The sequence below is a fragment of the Podarcis liolepis genome (genome assembly GCF_965112155.1).
Source record: "Podarcis liolepis genome assembly, chromosome: 11".
NCBI lineage: Eukaryota > Metazoa > Chordata > Lepidosauria > Squamata > Lacertidae > Podarcis > Podarcis liolepis.
Window position 1 is genome coordinate 39546070 of NC_139565.1, and position 25149 is coordinate 39571218.

Genomic DNA, 25149 nt, shown 5'->3' on the forward strand with positions numbered 1-25149 from the left:
GCTTGGGAGCGCGCCGCCCGCGACCCTCGCCGACAGCCAATGAGAGCGCAGCCCGCGCAGGTTCGGAATGCAGAGCGAGGCGACTCGGACCGAGCCGAGGGGAAGAAGAAGGTCGGCGGCGGCACCGGCAAATCGCCGTGGTAATGTCAGGAGTGGGCGGCCATCGGCTGCTGGGTCTGGGCGAGCCTCCGTCAGGGAGGCATCCTTTTCTTCCGTGGAGGCGTCAGGGGTCGTGAGGCTGGAGCTTGTTTTCTCCTCCTCCACTAGAGACAGATGTGGCTGAATGCCCGTCTCTGGGCAGCAGCGCCTAGAGGAGGGCGGTTCCCCTCAGGTCCCACCGGTGGGCTTCCCAAGGGCACCTGGCGGGCCACTGGGGGAAACCAGATGCTGGACTGGTTTGGTCCAAAGGGACGCTTCTGAAGGTTCTGGTTAGCAACTGGTTTTACTGGGGAAGGCGTTTAAGGTGACGGTTGTTGTTGTTGGCATCCATTGTGTAGAGAGAAACAATGGAGTGCGCTTCCGGGGGTGAAGTCAAGCCACTAGAGAATCACAGCGCCTGCTGTGGCTGCAGAAACCGGTAACTCGTAACTGTTGCCCCCCACCCCACCCCACCCCTGTGTTGTTTTTGCTGTGTTAAAGGTACCAGAGTGACCTCTCAGGGTGCAAGCCTGGGCACTGTGTGTGGAGGTCCTGGGCTGCCCAGATGACAAGACCCCTCTCTGGACCTCACAGATGTGGTCCAAAGGAAAGGAAAGCAATACATTTGTCATCAGCTTGGCTGCAGGAATTGCTAGAAAGAGATGTACAACTTGTCATCCAGCCGTTTTGGGGGCTCCATTCCGGATTTGTGTAGAGTTTACTCCTTAGCCTTTTCTTCTCCTGAAGATGTCTCACAAGGCAGCGGGTACGAACCTTGCCTTGGGATTTAATTTAACAGCCTTTCTCACAAATGTGTATGGCTTGTACCATTGATGAATTAATGCTTTATTTATTCAAGTCCATATGTTTCCACAGATCTGTTCCTAAGGGCAACATCAAACCATTTGGTCTCTAGATTTTCAAAATTGCAAGTCTGTCTCGTTATTTATATTAAGGTGTTTTACATACTGTGTTTCAAAATAATCTTTACTGCTGTTAAGGATGATGTTGAAGATTTTCATTCTTTGTTTTGGTACTTTGTATGAATGCTGGACTCCCTGGAAAAGACCCTGGGATGTTGGGAAAGATTGAGGGCACAAGGAGTAGGGGACGACAGAGGATGAGATGGTTGGACAGTGTTCTCGAAGCTACTAACATGAATTTGACCAAACTGCGGGAGGCAGTGGAAGACAGGAGTGCCTGGCGTGCTCTGGTCCATGGGGTCACGAAGAGTCGGGCACTACTAAACAACAACAACATGAATGCTTTACCTCTCATAAGTCTTTCTTGGCTTTGGTAAACTAGTTTTGCTGATCAAAGCTGTTAAATAATTAAAAGAAGACAGTCTTAATGTTGTTATTTTAGCATTGTCCTTGGAAATCAAAAAATTCCTGCCTGAAACATTTCTAATCATTAGCAACATATAGAATCCAGCTTAAAAATGCTAGGTGCTTGCTCAGTTTTGAAAAGTCTCCATCCCACTCTAGAAACCAGGTTATGTTACTATTACTTTTGTGAAATCAGACATTTCATAGATGGAGGTTTTATTTACAGATTCAACATTACTCTGTGTGTGTGTACACAGAAACAAGAAAGGTTCTACACCTTGAAGACTAACAATTTTATTAGGGCATAACATTCTGCAGACTAGAGTCCACTTCATCAGATGCATAAATGTTTTCAGGATACCCACTGCAACTGATAGTACCTTGCATTTGAGTTCAGTGGAAATAGAATTTCCTCATGTTAAGTATGCTGAGAAACCTGTTATGCTTATGTTCTGTCCTCAAATTCTCTGTATTTAGAGTTGCTTTTTACTATTTTATTTTTATTTAAACTATATACTGAAGTTTCTAAACTGTATAGGCCAAGCCTGTCCATGTGGCTGTATAAGAGAACTATGTAATTCTGATCAGCTATGCTTTCACAAGCTGCCAAATTTAGACAAAACAAAGGCACCAGCTGTTGCAAGCTTGTTCTTAAAGGATAAGTATGAAAAATTTAAAGATGATTTTTGGTTATTGGGGAATAATAGATCCCATCACTTGGTCTTACTTTTTACAAGCATTGCTTTTGTCATTGTGTGCAACTTGTGCACTGCTGAAGACCTGTGTGCCCTCAAGGAAGGCACATTGACTTTATTTGCTCTGTTTTGGACTTGCAAACTTGTGCTTAAACATAATTTCTACATTCATGATGCAGCTGCTAGCTTTCAGTTAGTTATTTGGTTCTGTGGTCCTATACAACTGTCAGACTACTGCTCATAAACTGTTCTCTCTCTTTTTTTGGTGCTTCACGTTGTGTGTGTGTGTGTGTGTGTGTGTGTGATGCTGTTTTAAACCATTTCTATACCACCTGTTTATCAGTGATTAAAGCAAGTATGGAAACAATGTTATTCATAGGCTGAGAAAAATACGATGAGTCTAGATGAGCAGCAAGTTCCCCCAATGGTCAGCAGCACATTACTGAGTTCAGAAGGTGCCAAAGAACAACTCATACAAGATTGTGAAGAATTGTGGAAACAAATGGAAGAGGTAATGAGCAATATCCTATTGATGAATACTGTTACAGCAGTGATGTATGTTGATGTGATGAATGAAGTGGCAGGAACAAATAACTAGCAATAATGCTGTATTTTATTCCTCTATTTGCAATGCTTGTACATGTGCCTAAGCATACAGCAGACCCCATCTCTAGAAAAAGTAAAATGCAGATAAAAGTAGAAAGAATTTTTAAATGGCTTTTGTGGATGCCAGTCCTCCCTTGTCTTTCATGTGTGATAAATGAAATGGAAAATTAAAAAAATTAAATATAAGACCAAGCAAAACCTTCAGTCTAACCAGCACAGCTCCATTAATGAAAACCTGTCAAAAATTTATAAAAGACAAAGGGTGCAATGAGGAATGCAAGGACAATAGAGGAAGAGACGTTATTGAAGACCATAAAGTGAGGGGCACCCTAAAATTGCTGAAAATTGCTTGGTGTCATCAGTTGTACTTCTAAGATACACAATCCAAAGTCAGTTATTCTTTAGGCCTCATTTATTTCAAAGGGAGAGAATTTCACTAGTTCATAAATTCTCAAGTTGAAATCAAAGAGAATACAGTATAACTGGCTGGATGGTGTGTCTTCAGTATCTTGAGTTCTAATGCTTTTAAATGTTCAGAATTGTTGGTTGGTCTAAGGAAGGGGAAAACAAGCACAATGTAATATAATTTTATTTCTCTCCTTTCTTTATAACCAAGTGTCAGAACAGATTAACACATCAAGAAACAGAAACACTTTCAGATTCAGATCCCAAGGTAAGGATAAAGTTTCAGAACTGTCAGTGAAAAAGCTTTCCATGCACGGGGGACCAGATTTAAAACATTTCCAAGCCAGTTTTTTATGCATGTACACATTTATTTAGATATCTAGCCCAGTTTATCTCAAAGATGCAACAGTGGCTTGAAGAAAACATGCTTTGGATGCATTAAATTTTTTTTAAAAATGGTTCAACAACCAGCTTAGCCATAACTACCAATGAAAAAATTATTCCCAAATGATGCTGCTGTTTTTAATTTGAGTAAATAACCAAAGAAGAACTAGGACAAACTAAGGATTTACTAGTCCAGATAGCTTTCCTGCAGTCGCCTGCCATATGCTTTGTGCTATTGCACAAAGGCAATAGCATGCCCCTCTCTGCCCATATTATGCCTTTGGTATTAACATACAGTCATATCTCGGGTTACGAACGCTGCAGGTTGAGCGTTTTCGGGTTGCCAACTGCGGCGAACCCGGAAGTACCAGAACAGGTTACTTCTGGGTTTCGGCACATGCGCCGAAGTGCAAAATGACATCACGCACATGCGCCGAATCGCGTCACACACGTATGTGCACAGATGCGGTGCTTCAGGCTGCGAACGCTGCGGGTTGCAAACGTGCCTCCCGCACGGATCACGTTCGCAACCAGAGGTATGGCTGTACTGCTTTTAAACATCAGGGCACAATATAAATCCATCATGACTAAGAGCCATAAACATAGCTGACACAGCAATGCAATAGTTGTGTCAACTAGTGACTGCTAATGTTTTGAACAGTACCTGTTGTGACACAGGCCTTTGCGCATACCACAACAGCTAAACATGTGCTAGAACTGTGTTTGGCCTTGTCTCCTCACTCCACCCTGGTTCTCACATGGCTGGTGATGGAAGGAAGTCTTGAACATGAGCTAAATGGAAACTTGGAGAGGGCTGCTGGAAACATAATTGAGTGCATGGTGCATTGTGGTATAGGTGAAACTGCATCATAGAATCTATGACTTTGAAACCTTTCCACTAACAATAATTAGTGGAACTTGTTCCACTATAAATAAATAAATAAAGTTTACACAACTTTTCTCCTTTGCTAGATGCATAGGCTGCTCCTTTAGTCCTTGAAATCCTGCACTTTCCTCCATGGAGAACCTCAGCCTGAAAAAACACCACACAGTGCCACTGGCAGTGGCTGCCCCAGGTCAAGGAGCAAAGGCAGCTCCTGGCACTGGGGAAGGTTCTGTGCCAGACAATATTCTCTGGTGCTTCTCTGTATCAGAATGTGTTGTTCTGCTCATGATGAATATTCTGTTAGAGAATGGGGTTGGGAAAGTGGTTATATACCATTATTTGGTTAAATGTTCCAGTTCGTACTTCTAAGTGGTCTGCTCTTTATTCAAGTGTAATAAAACATTTTTAAAGTACCTTTCAACATTTGCTATGTATTACAGCTTTCCTTGTTAATGAAAAGGGTGAAGGCTCTTTCAGCGGAGCTTTACCAATGGCAGAAGAGAAAACCAGATGGTAAGGCTTTTAATCTAAATATTTTTCAGAATTTTAAAGCTAAGGGGTATGAAACCTTGAATGTTCAAAGTGTCCTGGTTTCTATGGAATGTATAATCTTACCACTTCTGTTATCTGTTGTGTACCATTCTCCGTAATTTTAGGCCTTCTCTGTGTTTCTTGATCGACTTCATGCTGTCACTCTTTTATTTTTTCTTACTCTCTGTTGAAATCTATTCTTCCAAATGGCCTATCTTGACACTCCTGTAGTACAGCAGCCAATGACAACAATCTTTCAGAAATGACACACATGTTGTAGATGGAAAACATACAAATTTTGAGGTTTTTTAGGTTAGAAAATATTTGGAGCACCAGTTTTGTGTTTGCAATATCTCAGATATCACATGCTTTTATATAATTGGGTATGGACTATCACATACAATAACTGGTTGAAGACTAGTCTTATTGCACACAGTGGACTTTGCAGTGCACTCTGCCTCCTGTTTCTAATTATGGTCTATCCAAAAGAAACCAAGCAATTGTTGCAGCACCTACAATGCCAATCATTATTGATGAAAGTTAATATCAGGAATATTATTTTAATCCTGTGTAAATTGTAAGGAAGAATAATTCTGCATGAATAATGCATCCTGTAGATCATTTGGCCAATTCCTTAAAAAGAGAACGCGAGAGTCACACTACTAGGAACCACGCTTCATGATTCAAAACATGATTCAAAACTTTGCGGCAACCAACATTGCAATATAATGGCTCAATTAGCAGGATTAGTATTATTATAGGGGAATCTTAAGAGCAACTTTAAGAACATGTGAAAACATTACCCAGGCTACAATCCCATATACAGTGGTACCTCGGGTTAAGTACTTAATTCGTTCCAGAGGTCCGTACTTAACCTGAAACTGTTCTTAACCTGAAGCACCACTTTAGCTAATGGGGCCTCCTGCTGCTGCCGTGCCGCCGGACCACAATTTCTGTTCTCATCCTGAAGCAAAGTTCTTAACCTGAAGCAATATTTCTGGGTTAACGGAGTCTGTAACCTGAAGCATATGTAACCCGAGGTACCACTGTACAGTGGTACCTCAGGTTATGAACTTAATTCATTCCGGAGGTCCATTCTTAATCTGAAACCGTTCTTAACCTGAGGTGTGCTTTCACTAATGGGGCCTCCTGCTGCTGCCTCACTCCTGGCACGCGATTTCCGTTCTCATCCGGGGCAAAGTTCTCAACCCGAGGTACTACTTCTGGGTTAGCGGAGTTTGTAACCCAAAGTGTTTGTAACCTGAAGCGTTTGTAACCCAAGGTACCACTGTACTCTTACCTGGGTGTTAGTTCCATTTAGCTTAATAGGACTTGCATCTGAATAGGCATGTTTAGGATTGTATACATGCAATTCTAGAATGGAAAGTCCTATTAAAGCTTGTGGAGCTTAGTCCCAGGTAAGTGGGTATAGCATAACGGTTTAAACAAATTAGGTTAAGCAAAGATAAGACGTAGTTAAACAGCAAATGTTGTTGGTGAGACAAAGAGTAGTTATTTATCCAGTAATGACTGATACTTGTTTCAAAGTCTTGCAGAATTGTTACTAGGCTGCAAAGTATTACAATGCAGCTCAAAATGTGCTTAATTCTTATGATGGACTATCTCTACATGGTTTAAATTGTGCTGATTTTGTGTTAGTGACTTCAGTATTGTTAGTGAGTACCTTATAAACCAAGGGTGGGGACTCTGGCCTCCAGGGGGTCTAAATTGGCCCACAAGGAAATTTCCCCCAAACCACATCCACCCATCAACTGGCATAATTCATGATATCAACTGATGGGTGGGAAGTTAGAGTTAAATCCTGTGTTGGTTGTGAGTACCTGTTCCCATCAGGGAAGATGTGCAGGCAGCCAAACTGAGCAGGATTCTATGGAAAGCCCTTCCTGATTCATTCCCCATCCGTTATAAACATTCCCCATCCGTTATAAACAAAAGGTCCAATATAAGGAAAGTTCTGCTACAAAACTTCACAAATATAATGCTCTGAACATGGAAGTAACGTCATCAAATGGGTTGTTACAATATAGAATTTATTAGGCCTCAATCTACGGCTTGGCTATTTTAGTGCCCTTATGCACAGACAGTTGTGTGAACAATTGCTGGCAATGTCTGCATTTGTTTCAGTCTGTCCAAGTAGACCCCACCTTAGAACAGAGCACCTCAGACTTGTGGCTTTTGACTGTGATATTTTATGTTGTTTCCTACTAGTTACCCAATAGGATCACCATATGTTACACAGCCTGTGGGCCCCGTGTCTCTAGATTTTAAGGATGCTGGTGTTTGCCAGAAGATTCAGCACTAGTTGGTGGTCTGTGTCCTTGTGTATTACCTTTATGTCCTTGTAACATGATGCTCACAGTGATATACACAAGCTTCCCAGGTGTTTTCCCGTCTAGTTCCTGAAACTTCTATAGCTTCAAAAAATATTTTACATCAGGTGCCTTTTAGGAGGTTTTTGGCCTAAAGGCAACATAGATATTCCCCAGCAATATTTAGTGGATTTTATTGACATTTCTAGGTTGTGCCAATGCTAACTTCTTCATATATTAAAATCTTCTGCTGAAAGCCTTAAATCTCTTGAGGACATCTTTGAAGGGCTATGTCCATCTGTTTATCCATTCAGCCTTGAATGTAAGCACTTTTCCATCATTGTTTTTCGCTAAGCCTATTTCTGGCTTTGAAGTTTCCACAAAAAGGTTGCATTTGCTTTAGGGCTGTAACTTCCAATATAATATCATTATACGCTAAGCGTGTAAAACATAACTCTTGTAAATTTTCTGTGCATCGATTTTTGCACTTTCAACGTTTCATTAATTTTTTCCGTCAAGCATCTTTATTTCAGTACAAACGATAGACTAAAGAGATAGCTCTATCAGTAGAGCATGAAACTCTAAATCTTAGGGTCCTGAGTTCAAGCCTCACATTGGGCAAAAAGATTTCTGCTTTGTAGCGGGTTGGACTAGATGACCCTTCCAACTCTATTTCATAGTATTTATTTCATAAAATCGTAAACAGCTATAGTACAGCTTTCTGAGAGCAAGCCTACCAGGCAGAAGGCATAGTGGTGGACGAACTTCTGGGATAGCACTGGTGGGCAAAAGGTGCTGTTGGTGGGGATTGTAAATCCTTCTTTCCCCCACCTCTTTGAGGTTTTTAAGTGTTTTTTGTTTTTTTAAAAAAGGATTTTCCTTCTCACTGGGAGAAATGGGAAAGTGTGTCCACCTTCCCACCAAATATTGCTAGAATGCTGTTTTTGCTCTTTGTTTTGCCCTATTCGCTGTGTAGCACTTACCTTTTTGCTGTTGCTGTAGGGATGTCTTCACAACGAGACCTCTGTCTGCAAGAATAGATATCTCTCTCTCTCTCTCTCTCTCTCTCTCTATCTATCTATCTATCTCCACCTACAGAGAGGGAGCTCTGAACAGTTCAGTAGCCCCTAGGGCACCCTTCTTGCAACCATAGGATTGTAGCCTTCAATAGGTCATTGTAGGCTGCTGGTTGGTCTTAAAGTGGTTTGGATTCACTAATAAGTTTTTTATGAGATGCTGCTTGCTGTTTATAGAATTCATTCTATGTGGACTTCAGCTCACTCTGTAATATGTTATGTGTAGTAATCATAGCATTGGGTCTAATGCTGATTGTTTCACTCAGAGAAATCAGATTTGCGAATATGTGTTGTTTTTAAAAGTATGGCAACTTGTTGTGTTTTTCAGTACTTCCCGTGAATCCAGACGTTCTGACAGCATTAGGAAGACACCAGGTATGTCTATTAAATTAGGATGAGCTGGTTGTAACATCTTGAAAGTATTAGTCAGACAATTAGATATACAGGTAACTCACATCTTAACATTTATTTTACTTACGTGATTGCAGCTTTGTGCGGGTGGGGGTTAGATAAATAAATAAATGGAGAGCAGGGGAAACCCACTCTCCATATATTTATCCCCCCCCCCACCTGTGCAAAGCTGTGGTTGAAGGCTTACCTGGCAGTGCAAGGGCTCTGGCAACATCCCACTTACAGGGCTTTGGGAAGGTGGCAGGACCTTTGCACCACCTCCCTAGAGCCAGGTACACAGCCCTCCACCTTGCGGGGGGGGGGAGGCGGTTCTGGGGTTCCTGGCTTTATGTGTTTTTGTGGATACCTCTGGAACCAAACCCTCGTGTAAGATGCAAGTTACCTGTACACTCAACTAGCTTTCCCTAAGATTTATATACTGTTATGTACTGAAGTTCTCACCCAGAGAGCCAGTGTGGTGTAGTGGTTAAGAGCGGTAGACTCGTAATCTGGGGAACCGGGTTCGCGTCTCCGCTCCTCCACATGCAGCTGCTGGGTGACCTTGGGCCAGTCACACTTCTGTGAAGTCTCTCAGCCCCACTCACCTCACAGAGTGTTTGTTGTGGGGGAGGAAGGGAAAGGAGAATGTTAGCCGCTTTGAGACTCCTGAAGGGGAGTGAAAGGCGGGATATCAAATCCAAACTCCTCTTCTTCTTCTTCTTCTTCACCCTGGGCCAGCAGGGGGATACTGTAGATAGTTTTCACTCAGATCCACATATGCAAATAAGGGATCAAAAGTGACGTTCAGTGATTGGATAGTTACAGAAAATGGTTACTGTTGCGTTCTAGTGGAGCTCTATATAAACAGGCTGGCTGAACCGTTCAGTTCTGGCCTGTGAATAAACAAGAGCTCTTTGAAGAATCGCTGTGTCATCTGATATGTTCACCCACAACTTAACATATACCACCCTTCATCTGCAGATCTCAGGGCGGTTCACAACATAAAAATACAGGATAAAAATTCTGAATAAACATTAGGAAGAACTTTTTGACAATAAGAGCTGTTTGACAGTGGAATGGACTGCCTCTGAAGATAGTGGACTCTTCTTCATTGAAGGTTTTTAAACAGAGGTTGGATGGCCATCTGCCAGGGATTTTTTTAGCTGTGATTCCTGCATCGGATGGGGTTGGAATAGATGACCCTTGGGGTCACTTCCATCTCTACAATTTTATGATTCTATATGTCCCAAATTCACCTAACGTTAGGTCTGCACAGCTTGTGACCCATCATCCTGGCCATTAGCTGTGACAACTCTCCTGTCATTTAGGTAAGCAGCATAAATTGGAAGTTCTACCAAGACACTAGTAGCTATAACATGCCGATTGTGAATTACATTTCACTCGGTTATGTTTAGGCCTGCCTAAAACATCTTAACTAAGTTATACATTTGACATCAGTCCATAATACTCCTCTAAGTTTTATAGCAATAGCATCTGCAAATATTACTCTTTAATTCTTCCAGATCTGGGGCTAACAAGGAAACCTAGAATGTGTTAGTGATAGGATTTCAATATAAGGGTTGAAGAATTGCTATGCAACATTAGCTGGGAAGATTATTGTGGCTCCTTTGCTAAAATAAGCAATTATACTGTACCTAGTAAATGAATTCACATTCAAATTATAAAGTTTTTGGTTTAAAAACAACTTCTTTGCCTTCCTTTCTCTGGATTTGGTTACTTCTCAGCAATTTTATTCCACCTCTCATTAGAAAGGTCATGGAAGCAGACATGCTAATACATATTTTGTTTCAACAAAATGACTGGCTAACATCTTTGCCTTGAGAAAATGTTGCACCTCTTATATCATGTTTGATTTGACATTCTGCTTTCTGGACAATTGGCTTAAAAAATCTCAAGTTCTTATTCTTGTGTATGTGTGTAGAATTGACTCCATGATAAGAGAAGCATTAACATTTTTATTATCAAGATACATTTGAAATCTGTAAAATTGTACAAAAGGCATATATAGATCATAATGTTTTTAATTGATTTTTATGAAAACAACTGACACTGCTCTGCTTAACCCTGCTGTCAGGGAACTGCCATCGGAGCCAGAGGGAGAGGGAGGGCTCCAGAGGGATTCCGGAGAGCGGCCCGGGAGGGAGAGAAGCAGCACATCTTCTGGGGAAGGAAATAGCGTAACACCAGTGGAGAAGGGGGGCAGATGGGGGAATCGGCGAGGTGGCTCCAAGACTCCTTGCTGGGAACCAGTGGGGAGAGCACGGGTCCTCCGATGCCCACACCCTCCCTGCGCAGAAGGCTTCCTCGCAGGGAAAGTAGGCGGAGACTAGGCGTCAAAGAGCTTCTTTGCTGGAAGAAGTTCAAGAAACGCCCACTAACGGATCCTGCCAGTGATTGAGACAGCCACGGGCACGTGGCTGTCCAGACAGAAAGGGTTCATTCAGGCAACCAGCCAAGGGTGGCGTTGATTTACACACAAGCAACCCCTAGAACCATTACACCTACGTAACCCTACGTCCACTGAGGGACACATAGTGTTAGGTGCTAATCAGTCTGCATGGCCCTATGGATCAAGATTGCTTGGTATGTGGTTTCGTAAATTATAAATCACACTACATGATCCAGCACATTCATTTTTACTGAGAATTTAACAAGGATGTTGCATCTGAAAAAGAGAATCAAAATAGTCCTGGAAAATCTGTTAAAATAGATTAGAGCCTTCATTCTATGCAGTTGTATACATTTTATTTTCTCAAGTCCCAACACTTAGAATTGAAATGTGCAATCTAAACTATAAGCACTCACAGAGTGCATCACAGAGAAGACTGGTCTAGGATAGTGATTTCCAAAGTTTCTACTTTTCCTATCAATTTTGTCTCCTAATGTGTCATGGGACTGCTGCATCTACAGAGCATTTTAAGACATATGAGGCACTGGTCAGTTTAGTGAGCTTCAACATTGGCTCATATTGACTGGTATTAGGGCATCTTTTACATTTGAGGAGATACATTTGAATAAGCTACTGTTGTGTTTGTGACCTATCAGGTCACTGATATGTATTAGGTTCTATGTCTTACATGTTAAACGATGAACAGTTACACCAACCTTTCTCAACCAAGTATGGCCATGCTGGATGGGGTTGATGGGAATCGTGGTCTTAAACGTCTGGAGAGAGCAGGTTGATGTATGCATATACAGATTTACCCTGCAAAGCCTTCAAGAGAAGTAGTAGTTAGTATCCTACTGACTCATCCTATCTTGGCAAAGATTACCACTAGCACAATAGGCCTTCTTCCCCCATCCTGTGCCCTCCCCAAATCTGCTCTGGAGGGTGGGGGGAGCCCACAGAACAGATTTAGGGGACATGCAGGGATAGGGTAAGCAGGAAGTCCTCTTGTGCTAGCAGTAATCCTTGCACTGAATACAACGCATGGTGCTAATGATACAGAACGACAACTAGTGCATGGAGGAGAAATCCCTTCTACCCAGTCCTCCTGGAGTTCTAAAAGATAATTCTGTGAGCACACCGTTTTTCAGAGAAGCTTGTCTGCCATTTCTGATCTTTTCACCAAGGAACTGCTCAGAAGATTCCAAGAAACCACAAAGTTCCCTGGAATAAGAGTTTGAAAATCACTTACAAAGCTATGTATTTATTTTACCTGTTTGCTGATTCATTTTCCTATTCATGTGAAAAAGATGGATGAGGCTTTTTATATCGGTCTTGGAGGTTCTGCTAAATATGATTAGAAGGAACAATTGGTTAAAGGTATACAAGTGGGAACTAAACAGTACAAACTGAAGGCATTTGCTGATGATTTGGTATTGACTTTACAGGAGCCAGTATCCAGTACTAAAAGAGTACTGGAACTGATTCAAGAATTTGGTCAGGTAGCAGGCTTTAAGTTGAACAAGACAAAAACTAAGGTTTTAGAGAAAAACCTAACTGGGATAGAGAGAGATAAGTTTCAGCAGGAGACAGGATTAACATTGGTTAAGAAAGTGAAATATTTAGGGGTTAACATGACTGCTAAGAACGTAAATTTATTTAAGGATAATTATGAAAAATGCTGGACTGAAGTGAAAAGGGGCTTAGAAATATGGTCAAATTTGAAGTTATCAGTGTTAGGCCGAATTGCTGTGATAAAAATGAACGTATTGCCAAGGATGCTGTTTTTGTTCCAAACATTGCAAATCTTGGACAAAATGGACTGTTTCAAGAAGTGGCAGAGAGACAGCTCCAGATTTGTCTGGCAGGGCAAGAAGCCTCGAATAAAATTTAAGATATTAACTGATGCTAAAGAAAGAGGTGGATTTGCCCTGCCAGACCTTAAACTTTATTATGAATCAGCCGCTTTTTGCTGGCTGAGAGAGTGGCTGCTTTTTGAAAACACTGATGTGCTGGACTTAGAAGGTTTCAACAATGTATTTGGCTGGCATGCATATTTGTGGTATGACAACGTTAAAGCACATAAAGCGTTTAAAAACCATATTGTTAGAAAAGCATTGTTTAATGTCTGGATAAGATATAAGGACTTGTTAGACAATAAAACCCCAAGATGGTTGTCACCAATGGAAGCGAAGGCTCAGAAAAAACTCAATATGGAGGCCAAATGGCCGAAATATTGGGAAATTCTGGAACAAGAGGGAGACAGAATAAAACTGCAGAGCTTTGAAAATTTAAAAAACAAAGTGTGAGATTGGCTCCATTATTACCAAATAATGGAGGCATACAATTTGGACAAAAAACTTGGCTTCCAGGTGGAAAAATCAAAATTGGAAACAGAATTGTTAGACCCCAAAATTAAGAATTTATCAAGAATGTATAACTTGCTGTTGAAATGGAACAATCAGGATGAAACGGTGAAATCTGTTATGATTAAATGGGCACAAGATGTTGGACACAACATCATGATGGCTGACTGGGAACAGTTATGGACCACAGGTATGAAGTTTACGGCATGTAATGCCTTAAGAGAGAATTTAATGAAAATGATTTATAGGTGGTACGTGACACCAGTCAAGCTTGCAAAAATTTACCATTTGCCCGATAATAAATGTTGGAAATGTAATGAGACTGAAGGTACATTATTTCACCTTTGGTGGACGTGCCCAAGGATTAAGACATTCTGGGAGATGATCTACAATGAAATGAAAAAGGTATTTAAATATACTTTCTTGAAGAAACCAGAGGCCTTTCTCCTGGGCATGGTCAGCCAATTGGTGACAAAGAAGGATAGAACTTTCTTTATGTATGCTACAACAGCAGCAAGAATACTTATCGCAAAGTATTGGAAGACACAAGATTTACCCACCCGGGAAGAATGGCAGATGAAGTTGATGGACTACATGGAACTGGCGGAAATGACTGGCAGAATCCGAGACCAGGGAGAAGAGTTGGTGGAAGAAGATTGGAAAAAATTTAAAGACTATTTACAGAAACACTGTAAAATTAATGAATGTTAGAAGGATGCTGGAATGAAGTTTATGGCTTTAGCAGAAATGTTACAAAGAATTAAGTAAAAATAGACTGTTAATGGGCCAAAGGGGAAAAAAATAAGGTTAGATTGTGTTAAGATAAATTATAGGACAAAAACTGAGAAAGATGGAAAGGATTTGCTGAAATAGCTGATTGAACTAGAATACAAAAAAGGGAGGAGTGAGGAGGTCGTCGAAACAAGTAAATGAAAGACAAGATATGAAAATATTGGATGTGTTTTTAATTGTTTTTGGTTTTGTTTTGTTAAGATAAGCAGTGTTATTTTTTTTTTGTTTCTTATGTATTGTATTGTTTTGCTTTGTTTAACTCTTTTTCTTCTTTTTGTAATTATTAAATTCTTAATAAATATTATTTTTAAAAAAAGAAAAAGATGGATGAGTACCTACTTTTCTGTGTTCGTATTTAAGCATACAGATAGTATAGTACTGAAATATAAGGCATACAAATGCACAGAGCACCACAGTGCATATATTTTTAAAGAACTACATTTCTATAAAGAGCACACTTATCTTTTCAGTTGCAGGAAGTAGACCAGGATCTTGAAATGGTGCTATCGACAATTCAAGCAAAGAACAAAAAATTGAAGCAAGACTTAGTAAGGTATGTGCTGGATTCAGTATTATCCTGGAACTGATTTGGCAGTTCTACAAAACTAATGTGTATTTGTCTACTGTTCTCCCCACATCTGTTTAAAGGGAACAGCAATGGTTGGAGGAACAGCAACAGCTAATGGACTGCCTCAATCAAACAGAGGAAGAAAATCGCAATCAAGTTGTAGAGTTTTCTGAAGAAAGGTATTCATAATGTTTTGCAGTTTTAGGAGCGGGAAACTATAGAAATTAGAATCATTCTACCTCTTAAGTGAGATGGGCGCACAACCCTAGAGTCGGACACGACTGGCCCGTACGGGCAGGGGTACCTTTACCTTTTTTACTAAGCGAATTGCATAATTAAAGTCTTTGGTGTGGATAATAATTTTTGTTTGCAAGTTTATCACTTTTTTAAAAAAGACTATTGCAATTCACCTTTTTTTTTTTAACACCTTAGAGCCTTTCAAGAAATCAAAACCAAAATGCTGAAAATAAAGCCGTATAAGGATAAGATCTTGACTGCTCTGGGCGAGTTCCTTGAAGAACATTTTCCTCTCCCTGATGATGGAACTACAAGAAAGAAAAGAGTATGGTCATTTTCACATTAATATTAAGCTAAGAAGTCTCTGATGTGGGTGGCGCTGTGGTCTAAACCACTGGGCCTCTTGGGCTTGCTGATCAGAAGGTCAGCGGTTCAAATCCCTTCAATGGAGTGAGCGCCTGTTGCTCTGTCCCAGTTCCTGCCAACCTAGCAGTTCGAAAGCACGCCAGTGCAAATAGATAAATAGGTACTGCTGTGGCAGGAAGGTAAACTGTTTCTGTGCACTCTGGTTTCTGTCACAGTGTTCCGTTGCTCCAGAAGCGGTTTAGTCATTCTGGCCACATGACCTGGAAAGCTGTCTGTGGACAAACGCCAGCTCCCTCGGCCTGAAAGCGAGATGAGTGCTGCAACCCCATAGTCGCATTTGACTGGACTTAACTGTCCAGGGGTCCTTTACTTTTACCTTTTTATACTGTCATAATGAAAAGCAATCATGAAAGTTCAAATGCTGTGCTTTTAATTCAGCTTTAATGCCCCAGCAGTCCCATTCCGATATATAATTGAGAGCATTGCTGTCTGAAGCCCTGCTGTCGCTAGATGCACTCACACAATTTTTGAGCTCACCTTCAGTCTCTGAGCCTAATTCTCCTAGCCTAAATTTTCCCAAATTGCCCACCTTCTACTCTTTCGGTACCCCTGGTTTTAGCCATTTCTCCATTCTTAGCTTCCTTCTTTTCAGTTCCCTATGCTTCTCGCCTTTGTGGTGTCAGTTTCCCTCTCCCCTTTAAGTCTTGCAGGCCATAGAAACTGGTGCTTCTCTACATCCTTCTTAAAACTCTTGCTGGAATCTGTGTCACCCAGCAGCTTATAGGTTGTGGTATCTTCAGTCCCATTCTGAGATATAATTGAGAGCAGAGTGCTTGCTATACCCCCCCCTGGTGGCCATAGCTGGCAAAGCTTTTGATGTCATCCTCTCTATTTTCACTTTAAAGATTGTACAACTAGGCCTGTGCAATTTTGGTTTCTATAGTGTTTTAAGAAAGGTGGATATTATATAAAATAAATACTGAGCATTCATCTCATACCCACTTAGATATTTTCCTGAAAGAAATGGTATCTTTTTGTAGTAAGCTGAAACTTGTGTCTGAGGAAAGATGCATATTTATATTTTCTTTGGGAAATGTTTTTAAGCTACCTAGTGAACTCGACAGTTGAATGCAAATATAATTTAAAAGCAGCCAAGATTAGGGGAGAAATGGGAACCTGACAACACAGAGAATCTTTGTCTTCCTCCCATACATTTACAAATGATCATCAATACCCATTTGTAAATGACACTTTGAAATTGCCAAGATTGGAGGATGCCAAGTACTTGTGAACTGCCCAGAGAACTTCTGTTGTTGGGCAGTATGTACTGAATGTAAATAACCAAGTACTTCAAAACGAAAGGGCTAAAAAATAAGTGGTGCATACAAGAATCACAATTTTGTGGATGTGATCCTTGTGTTTTGTAATGCTGTTGTGTCACATTTGCATATCATGCAGAACCATGGTTTAGCATTATATGTGCAGGCAGGAACTGGCCTATGTGAGACTCAAGGTTGTACCCACATAGCGCTGAAGAGGACTTTGGCAGTTTCTGCTTTTGTTTTCACTGCATCTCTGCTTGTTGTTGTATTCAACCAAGGATCATGGCTTATTACAGTCTCTGGTTAATTTAACATGTCGGCTAGAGTAATCATGGTTTCAATATGGCTCGTTGTGAAACTGAGCCAGTTTGTTACGAACCACAGTTCCCAGTTTGCAGACACCAAGAAACCACGATTAATTGAAACCGAAGGTTAACACTGCTGAAGTCCTTCTGATCACACAGGAAAGGGAAGTAAAGAGCCCATGGCTTGGTCAGATTTGTTTCAGCTCATGCACATCACACTAAACCATTCTTTACTGCAGGATAGAAAACTTTCTCTTGTGTGTATCCTTCTGAGGGTTGCATGCCAGTGAGTGTGACCAGAGGTAAAATGGGCAGTGCCAGAGCCAAGAGTGGATGGAGCAACAGGTGTGACTCTCATATTTATACAGTGGTGCCTCGCAAGTTTTTTCTTCTTGCGAGTTTTTCGTCTTGCGAAGCACGGTTTCCCATAGGAATGCACTGAAAATCAATCAATGCGTTCCTATGGAAACCGCCTTCAGACCAGGTCCGGGGACAGTCTGTCCCCCGACCTCTTCTGAAGGCTGGGGGGGACGGACAAGGGCTTTTCTTCCCACCGCCAGCCTTCAGAAGGCTCTTCTGAAGGCTGGCGGTGGGAAGAAAGGCCCTTCTCCCCACCTCCCGCCCCGCAAGCTCCGGGGACAGGAGGGCTTCGCTGCCGCCCGCCATCATTTTAAGATCGCCCGGGACAGCGGAGAAGTCTCCGCTGCCCCGGGGGCTTTTAAAATGCTGGGGGTCGGCAGCGAAGGCTTCGCTGCCGCCCGCCAGCATAGGCTTCGCTGCCGCTCGCCAGCATTTTAAAATCGCCCCGGGACAGCGGGGGCTTTTAAAATGCTGGCGGTCGGCAGCAAAGCCCTCCTGTCCCTGGAGCTTGCGGGGCGGGAGGTGGGGAGAAGGGCTTTTCTTCCCACCGCCAGCCTTCAGAACAGCCTTCTGAAGGCTGGCGGTGGGAAGAAAAGCCCTTGTCCCCCCCCCCACCCTTCAGAAGAGGTCGGGGGACAGACTGTCCCCGGACCTGGTCTTTGCTCCCGACCGCCAGCATTTTAAAAGAGGTCCCCGGAGATTTCCCTATGGGCTTTCTTCTTGCGAAGCAAGCCCATAGGGAAATTCGTCTTGCGGAACGACTCAAAAACGGAAAACTCTTTCGTCTTGCGAGTTTTTCGTTTTGCGAGGCGTTCGTCTTGCGAGGCACCACTGTATAGTCGGCTATATTCCAATTATGCAAAGGTCTGAGTTTCCAGCACACCCATCTCTTCATCCAGGCAAATAAGTTCAAAGATGCATTCCAGCTAGGAAGAAACACTGCGGAAGGTGTGGCGAGGGACTGTCACCTGGGAAGGAGGTTGTAACCTGGGGAGAGGTTTGGAGCCTGAGGTTCCCAGCCCTGGTTTAGTGTGATGTACTGTGCTATTGTAAATTGTTGCAAGTCCGTGCATGTAAACAGACTTCTGTATTTTTGTGACCTGGTGAATGAGGAACTGTGAATGTAGATCAGATGTCCACTTACATGCGCCATTTGAGTGAGGATGCATCCTTATTTCATCACTTATCACATTCAAATGCGTAATCTCACTGACATTCTTGCTCAACTACTTTTGCACAAATTCGTTTTTTCAAGTCCAAAAGAAGAGAAATGCATTCAAAACAACTTATCTTTAAAACTTCCCTCCCTTTGTTAAAGTGCATGCCTTAAATATGACATAGATCTTTTGTTTTGTTTCCTGTAGCATTCATCTGAAAAGCCAGATGTACAACTAATATCATTACATGAAATTTTAGAGGTAAGAACATTTGTTGTGTTTGCTGCAGGTAAAGACTGGGATGGATAAGTACCTAAATAATTACTCCAGGGATTGGTGAATGGTTTGGTCATGCTGTTTTGGGGGCCAGATGCGACCCATAGGGCCTCCTCATCTTGCCTGAAACTTCCCCCTCCCCTCTATTCAACTCCCACCCATGCTACAGTTGGGGTTGATAGGAGTCCAACAACATCTGGAGGGCCATAGGCTAGCCAATTATGCCCTGTTGTCTTCTGGGTCCAATTCCCAGTGGTTATTATGACGTCTGGAAATCTAAATGGATTGAGTGAGCTCAACGTACATGGAAAGCTGCCTTCCATCTTATTCTTCCATCTTGCTCTCTACTTGAGCACAGACACCTAAATGCAAAACCAGCCTTAGACAAAGGTATTTTCCTGGTCCCTAGTGAAGAGCAGCTTTTTGTGTGGAATCCCCTTGGGCTAGATGATAACAATGGGCCGGGCACAGGCATGTCTAGTTATGCACAGTAGCAACAGAAAGGAAGCTGTCTGCAACCCTTGAGTGCATTTGCATTAACTCAGGAAGGAAAGGTTGCACTAAACTGGGATTCTGTTCATCGCAGAGGGTCAGACTACATGGCGCTTGGGATCCCTTCCAATTCTACAGTTCTGTTCTCTGAAAGTGAAGGCTTTGTTCAAACTCATCTCTGCTTGTGCAGGTAGCACTAAACCATCGTTTAGCATTGCATGCACATGCAGCCACTACGTCTGGCCGATCAAAGCTAACATTGTTTTCTAAATGTCATTCTCATTTTCAGAGCCTTATCCACAAATTTAGTAACACACCACATGATCCATATGTATCAATCACCACTTCATTCTGGGCTCCTTATATTGAACTTCTGCTGCGAAATGGCATTGCATTAAGACATCCAGAAGATCCAAACAGAATACGTCTAGAAAATTTCACTAATAGCAATATATAGTAAGATGGAATTCATCGCCTGATCAGTAAAATAAAGTTAATTAGAAGGGGTGTAGCTGCTTTCTTCAGCTTGAGAAGATAGCACTTCTGCTGCTACAGATCTTTCATGCAGGTGCTCATAATGTTTCTGTAATGTTGGAACTACAGCACTCTATTTCAATGTGAGATTTTAATTAGTTCTTTGTTACTTTTACTACTATTAGCAAATAATATTTTATCCTGAAAACTATCCAGACCATTAAAATAAGAGACAAACCTAGGATTATAGGTGTATTTTAGACTGGTGGTTCATTTGCCTGTAGCTCTCCAACTAACTTCTTTTCCATCAACTCTTGGACTCCAGCATCACCTTAAGGGGAATGCTGAAATAGAAAAAATGTTATTTATTCCTGGGATGGTATGCTGAGAAAAAGAAAACAGAATTTTGTATTTCCAAGTCACCAGGGATACATGCAATTCTGTGAAAGAAAGGCAAGGGAAACCTTTTGGAGATCTGCAGTCAGAATTTGTAAGATAATCTGTTTCAGAGTTACTTTTGCCATCTTGCTGTCTGCCCTCCTTCCCCAGCCCCAAGTCCAAGACCTTTGCAAGAGTGAACCTTTAGTATTGTTTCCATGGAAGTGGTCTATGATGAAATTGTTGTGCCAGATTTGCCTTTTAAATAAATTAAGTAGGAAATATTCAAAGATTGCAATTAATTTCAGGTCTCTTCCAGCTCCAGCTTCAGTAATAGTAGTAGATATTTATTTATACCCCACCTTTTTCCTTGACATAAACTCAAGTCACCTTACAGATAAAAATAAGAACAGCTGAAAACATAGAAAAGAAGCAATTTTTTAAAAATAAAAGTAAACATTGATAGGAACACACACACACTTAAAAATAATAATATTAAAAACAAGTTTCTGGGCACTTTTCAAAGGAAGCCTCACATAGAACGCATTATTACAGTAATCCAAAGGGGGTGTAACTAAGGAGTGCGTCACTGGCCAAATCACTTTCAGGGTTTCCAGAGGTTGACATCTTCAATTCCCTTTTCATTTGATATAAGTGCCCAGTACAGTCATACCTTGGGTTGAATATGCTTCAAGTTGAGTGCATTCGAGTTGCGCTCCGCAGCAACCCAGAAGTAACGGAGCACATTATTTCCGGGTTTCGCCGCTCGCGCAGACGCTCAAAATGACGTCGTGCGCAGAAGCGGCGAAAAGCAACGCGCGCAGACATGCCATTGCTAGTTACATTTACTTCTGGATGCGAACGGGGCTCCAGAATGGATCCCATTCGTATCCAGAGGTACCACTGTACTATGCATGTTTCAAAGATATGTGGTTCAGAATTGTCTCACAATTTGAGTTCTGGACATAAAATAAGGGAAGTCGTATTCAGCACACTTTCAAAAATTTGTCTAAATTGAAACTGTTTATGGCTTGCCTTTTTTACTTGGAAGTACCAGCATTCCTTGACTAAAAGGATTTTTTCAGTGGAACCAATGACAGCACCTGCTTTCCCCACCCCACCCCGTCCAAAGCTGTCCAGTATGGTAACCAGGTACTCTTGTAAAGTGCCAGTCTCTTTTATACTGGTACTGCTTGGTATCTCCTACACTGGTACAAAAAAACAACAACTTGAGCAGGACAGCTGAACTGTGCAAGGCCTTCGGTAAAGAACCAGCCTTGGTGTATTTGCTCCAGAGAGCTAGCAAATAACCACACCATTGTTTCAGTTGAATTATTTATTTATGAAAAGAGTAAAGGTTTAAAGGTAATAAATGCCAACATTAATTTACTTAGAAACAACAAAAACAACTTTGCAGCTTGAAATGCCATTACAGGAACATACAGAATAGAGAGGGTTAATAGTACATTACACAGGTTGACCCACCCACACGTTGCTGGCACAAGTACTTAATACAGCAGAGATAGAGGGAAGAGGAGAAATGTAGAGAGTTGCCTAGGATGGAATTATGAGGTGGTACATTCTTAAAGACCCAACTTTTGCAGTGGAGAAAGTGAAAGAAGTAGAAAAGTGGTGGAAGGAAGTTATACGTAAAGTAGTAGTTTTTCCTGCCTTGTGGGTGTCAGAGGTGAGTGAGATTTGGAAAATATAGGAGATAGCAAGAAGGCAGAAGTGGGTGAGATTTTTTAAATGTGTTTTCCCCCCCCCCCTTTGTTTTATTGTATCTGTGTTGGTATTTTTTGGTTGGTTGGAAGTCGCTTTGGGTTGCCTTGGGCATGATAAAGCGACTAACAAATTCAACAATAAAAATTAATTAATTAATTAATAAAAATGTTGAGTCACTATAGTTGCCTTCTGTGCATTGGAAGCAAATTGGAGGAGAAAAATAACTGAGTTTCTTGACTTACATGAAAAGATATACCATCTCAAATGGTGTAGGAGTCTGCAGTGGGGATGGTTCTGACGTCTTTGGGGATTGGGCAGAATTCAGTGGCCCCATGCACCAATGGAGATGGCCCGTGTTTACCTGTGGGACCAAAATCATCAACCTAAAACCTGGAGAGCCAGACAAATGCCTGCTTTCAGAAACTAGTTGGTTGTTTTAACATGGGTTCCTTTGAACTCATTTAATCTGGTAAGACAACAGATTCCGCCCCCTCCCTGCAAACCTGCAGGTATTTTCCCCACCGTGGGGGTCCTGTCTACTCCCTAAGGAAAGTAACAAACAGGTGCAAGGGAATGTGGGGGCAAGAAAAGGATCTAGCTAAAACTTATGTGGAGGAAAGAAAGTCAGCTCCTGCAGTCTGTCACAGGGACAGAGCATCTGAAATAGTGTCAAGCAGATGTCTTTAGGAAGCATCGCCAAAAGCTGAACAAGTTGGGGGTGCTGTGTGCACCCAGTAATAGGAAAAATGCAGGCAACCTTACCCTGAATCTGAAATGACCTTTTCACAGAGGTCCAGAATTGTACATTATGAAATACTGTACATAGGTAGTTTCCTGGGACAGCCTGACTCATGCAAGTGGGAGTACAGAAATACCCATCTTAACTATAGCATAAGATCAGACAAGAGCAGTTTTGCTTTCAAAGAAGTTTGAGCTTGGTAATTTAAGCCACCATGGTTAGCACGTTGGAGTTTACCAGGCAATGTTCCTTTGGCATAATTTACTTCAGTATGTCTTTTGTCAAAGCAGTGCTTCATGCGTCGCACATACATAGTGAAAGTCGTGCAGTAGCCATTAAAAATATGACACTCCAGCACAGCTGGTGCGTAAGGAAAAGCTCCTTTCCACAGTACAAAGTCCTTTTTCTTTCTTAGCAGACTATGCTGTAAACACCTGGCTACACTTTGAGGAAGCTCAAGTCGTCGGGGCGAGGGTGGGCGGGGAATTCTTACCAGACTGGTTATTTGAACAAGATGTTTCAGTCCCTTCTCTGAAACTTATTAAACTTTCAGTCTCTGTCCACTTTAGAGCAAACCACTTTGGATAGCAAACATACATCTGGGATTTTTGTTTTTGCCTTTCCTGTGAAGTTTGCTGGGTGGCTTTGACCAGATCAATGAAGTTAATTTATCACACAGGGCTTCTATGAAACTATTTTTTTTCTTGAAATACTGTATTTCAACAGCACATAGGGCATTACCTTTCCGAGAAAATTATCTGCACCTTCCTCTGGATTTTTACAGTTCCCTTAGGGCCTAAATTCATTTTTACTTAGGAAACTACTACCTATATAACTCTATTTGGTCGGGTGGAGGCAGTGCTGATTCCCAGTAGAAAAAAAATCCGTTTTTAAGCCACTGTGTCTTCTTTTTCCTTTTCCTTTTTTAATTCTTCTCTCTATAATCTCGGGCAACTTTAACATTCTGTCTTAGTTAAAATTGCTTCCAGGTTAAACAATGGACATTCCAAAGCACCTCAGTGGCGCAGAACTACCCATAATTATAATCAGCCGTAGTTACAAGAAGTTCTTTGTTCTGTAAAAGTTTAAAATTCTGTATTTTACAAAATTTATTATGTCGAATGAAATTGAATCCTGCCTTCTCTTTTTGGCAACCAACACTGTTTGCAGGTGCTTCCAAATGAGCTTTAGGGTTACAGTAAGCCAAGAAAAATGTAATTTTGGTGGTATTTCTATTGTAATTTAGAACTCATTTAAATGAGTTGCTGGAAGCTGTTCCTTGCAGACATACTTTGAATGCAAATTAATCTAGATAACTATTTCAGGGTCCTTGATAAATACGAGTGGCAACTTGAGACCTTTACTATTTATAATAAATCATTTCCTCTTCAATCAGTTTCTCATGTTTCCCCAGTGTTATAATATGCTTTTATTTTGCTAAGGGAGCCTAGGGGGATTCTGGCTGGTTGGCAAGGAGTTAAGCCGTTAGCCATTTGGTGAAATGATCGTCCAGCAGCAGCATTGCCAAAATTCTAAATAAGCCACAAAAAATTCAAGTTTGGAAAAACAACCCCATTATATATATAAAAAAGAATTGATACTTCCTGGGGCACATTTTTTTACCCATGTCTTCTACTTTATTCACTGCCAGCTGATTTTTTGTGGCTTTTGCAAAAATTTGTGCCTCTAAATTACTATATCATCAGTTGTACCCAAACTGAAGGTATTATTAACATATATACACATGTATCTATGTAATGTGATGCTCCAGCCTCTGGAAGCAAAACCTGTCAGATGAGTTTCTCCATTAAAAAAGCAAAAGACCAGCTCCTAGCTCTTTGACGGCAGTGTGCCAATTACCTAGCCCCCAACACAAAAGTGGAGCATGACTTTGTTTGGGTAGCTTCTGTTTCAAACATTCGAAGCTGCCTGATAGTTAGATTGTGGTAGTGGCCCAAAAGGCCATAATGAATGTGATAATGTCAACCCCTATAAATCCTTGAATATGCCTCAAATAGAGAAGTTGTGGTAACCTGTTGCTTTAAGAAACATGATTTTGCAAGATGCCGTCCCCTACTGGGACAGAAGGACAGCTAATACGTAAATCACAAAGATACAGCTTATAAACTAGAATATAAGTTGATACATGGTGCAATTGGCTACACGTAACACAGGTTCCCAACATGCGTACTAACACAATGTAACAGATCATGGTGAGAATCAAAGTTTAGTTAGCAGTGCTTATTGCGCATGTGTATTAAGCATGAGGTAATGATGTATATGATTGGTGGAAATTGAAATGCTTTGTTTGAAACTTATAAATACTCCTGCCCGGGACTCTTGGGCGAGGTTGCAGTTTTGTGAAAAGATTTGACTGTAACCTATTGCTTTGCAATAAACAACAATGGACTCCTAA

At 41.4% G+C, this 25149-nt stretch overlaps 1 protein-coding gene across 3 annotated transcripts; it reads left to right on the forward strand.

Annotated features, from left to right (window-relative positions):
• The first annotated feature begins 43 nt into the window (after positions 1-43).
• On the forward strand, positions 44-25149 carry CENPK (centromere protein K). Of its 3 annotated transcripts, none has more exons than XM_083465540.1 (10): positions 44-140; positions 2541-2672; positions 3384-3440; positions 4883-4955; positions 8708-8754; positions 14805-14887; positions 14983-15081; positions 15335-15464; positions 18857-18910; positions 19707-25149. In XM_083465540.1, the coding sequence occupies exons 2-10, from the start codon at positions 2556-2558 to the stop codon at positions 19872-19874; spliced, it is 828 nt and encodes a 275-aa protein (XP_083321666.1). In that variant the 5' UTR covers positions 44-140; positions 2541-2555; the 3' UTR covers positions 19875-25149. The 3 variants fall into 3 exon arrangements, with proteins under 3 accessions (XP_083321666.1, XP_083321668.1, XP_083321667.1); XM_083465542.1 differs by lacking the exon at positions 44-140 and adding an exon at positions 164-463; XM_083465541.1 differs by lacking the exon at positions 44-140 and adding an exon at positions 422-577.

What these genes read in the sequence shown, in the direction of transcription:
- CENPK (XM_083465540.1), top strand. Translation starts at nt 2,556, where the DNA reads ATGAGTCTAGATGAGCAGCAAGTTCCCCCAATGGTCAGCAGCACATTA. An exon ending in GTAGAGTTTTCTGAAGAAAG is followed by an intron (nt 15,082 to 15,334) that starts GTATTCATAATG and finishes TTAACACCTTAG; the next exon opens with AGCCTTTCAAGAAATCAAAA. An exon ending in CATTACATGAAATTTTAGAG is followed by an intron (nt 18,911 to 19,706) that starts GTAAGAACATTT and finishes TCTCATTTTCAG; the next exon opens with AGCCTTATCCACAAATTTAG.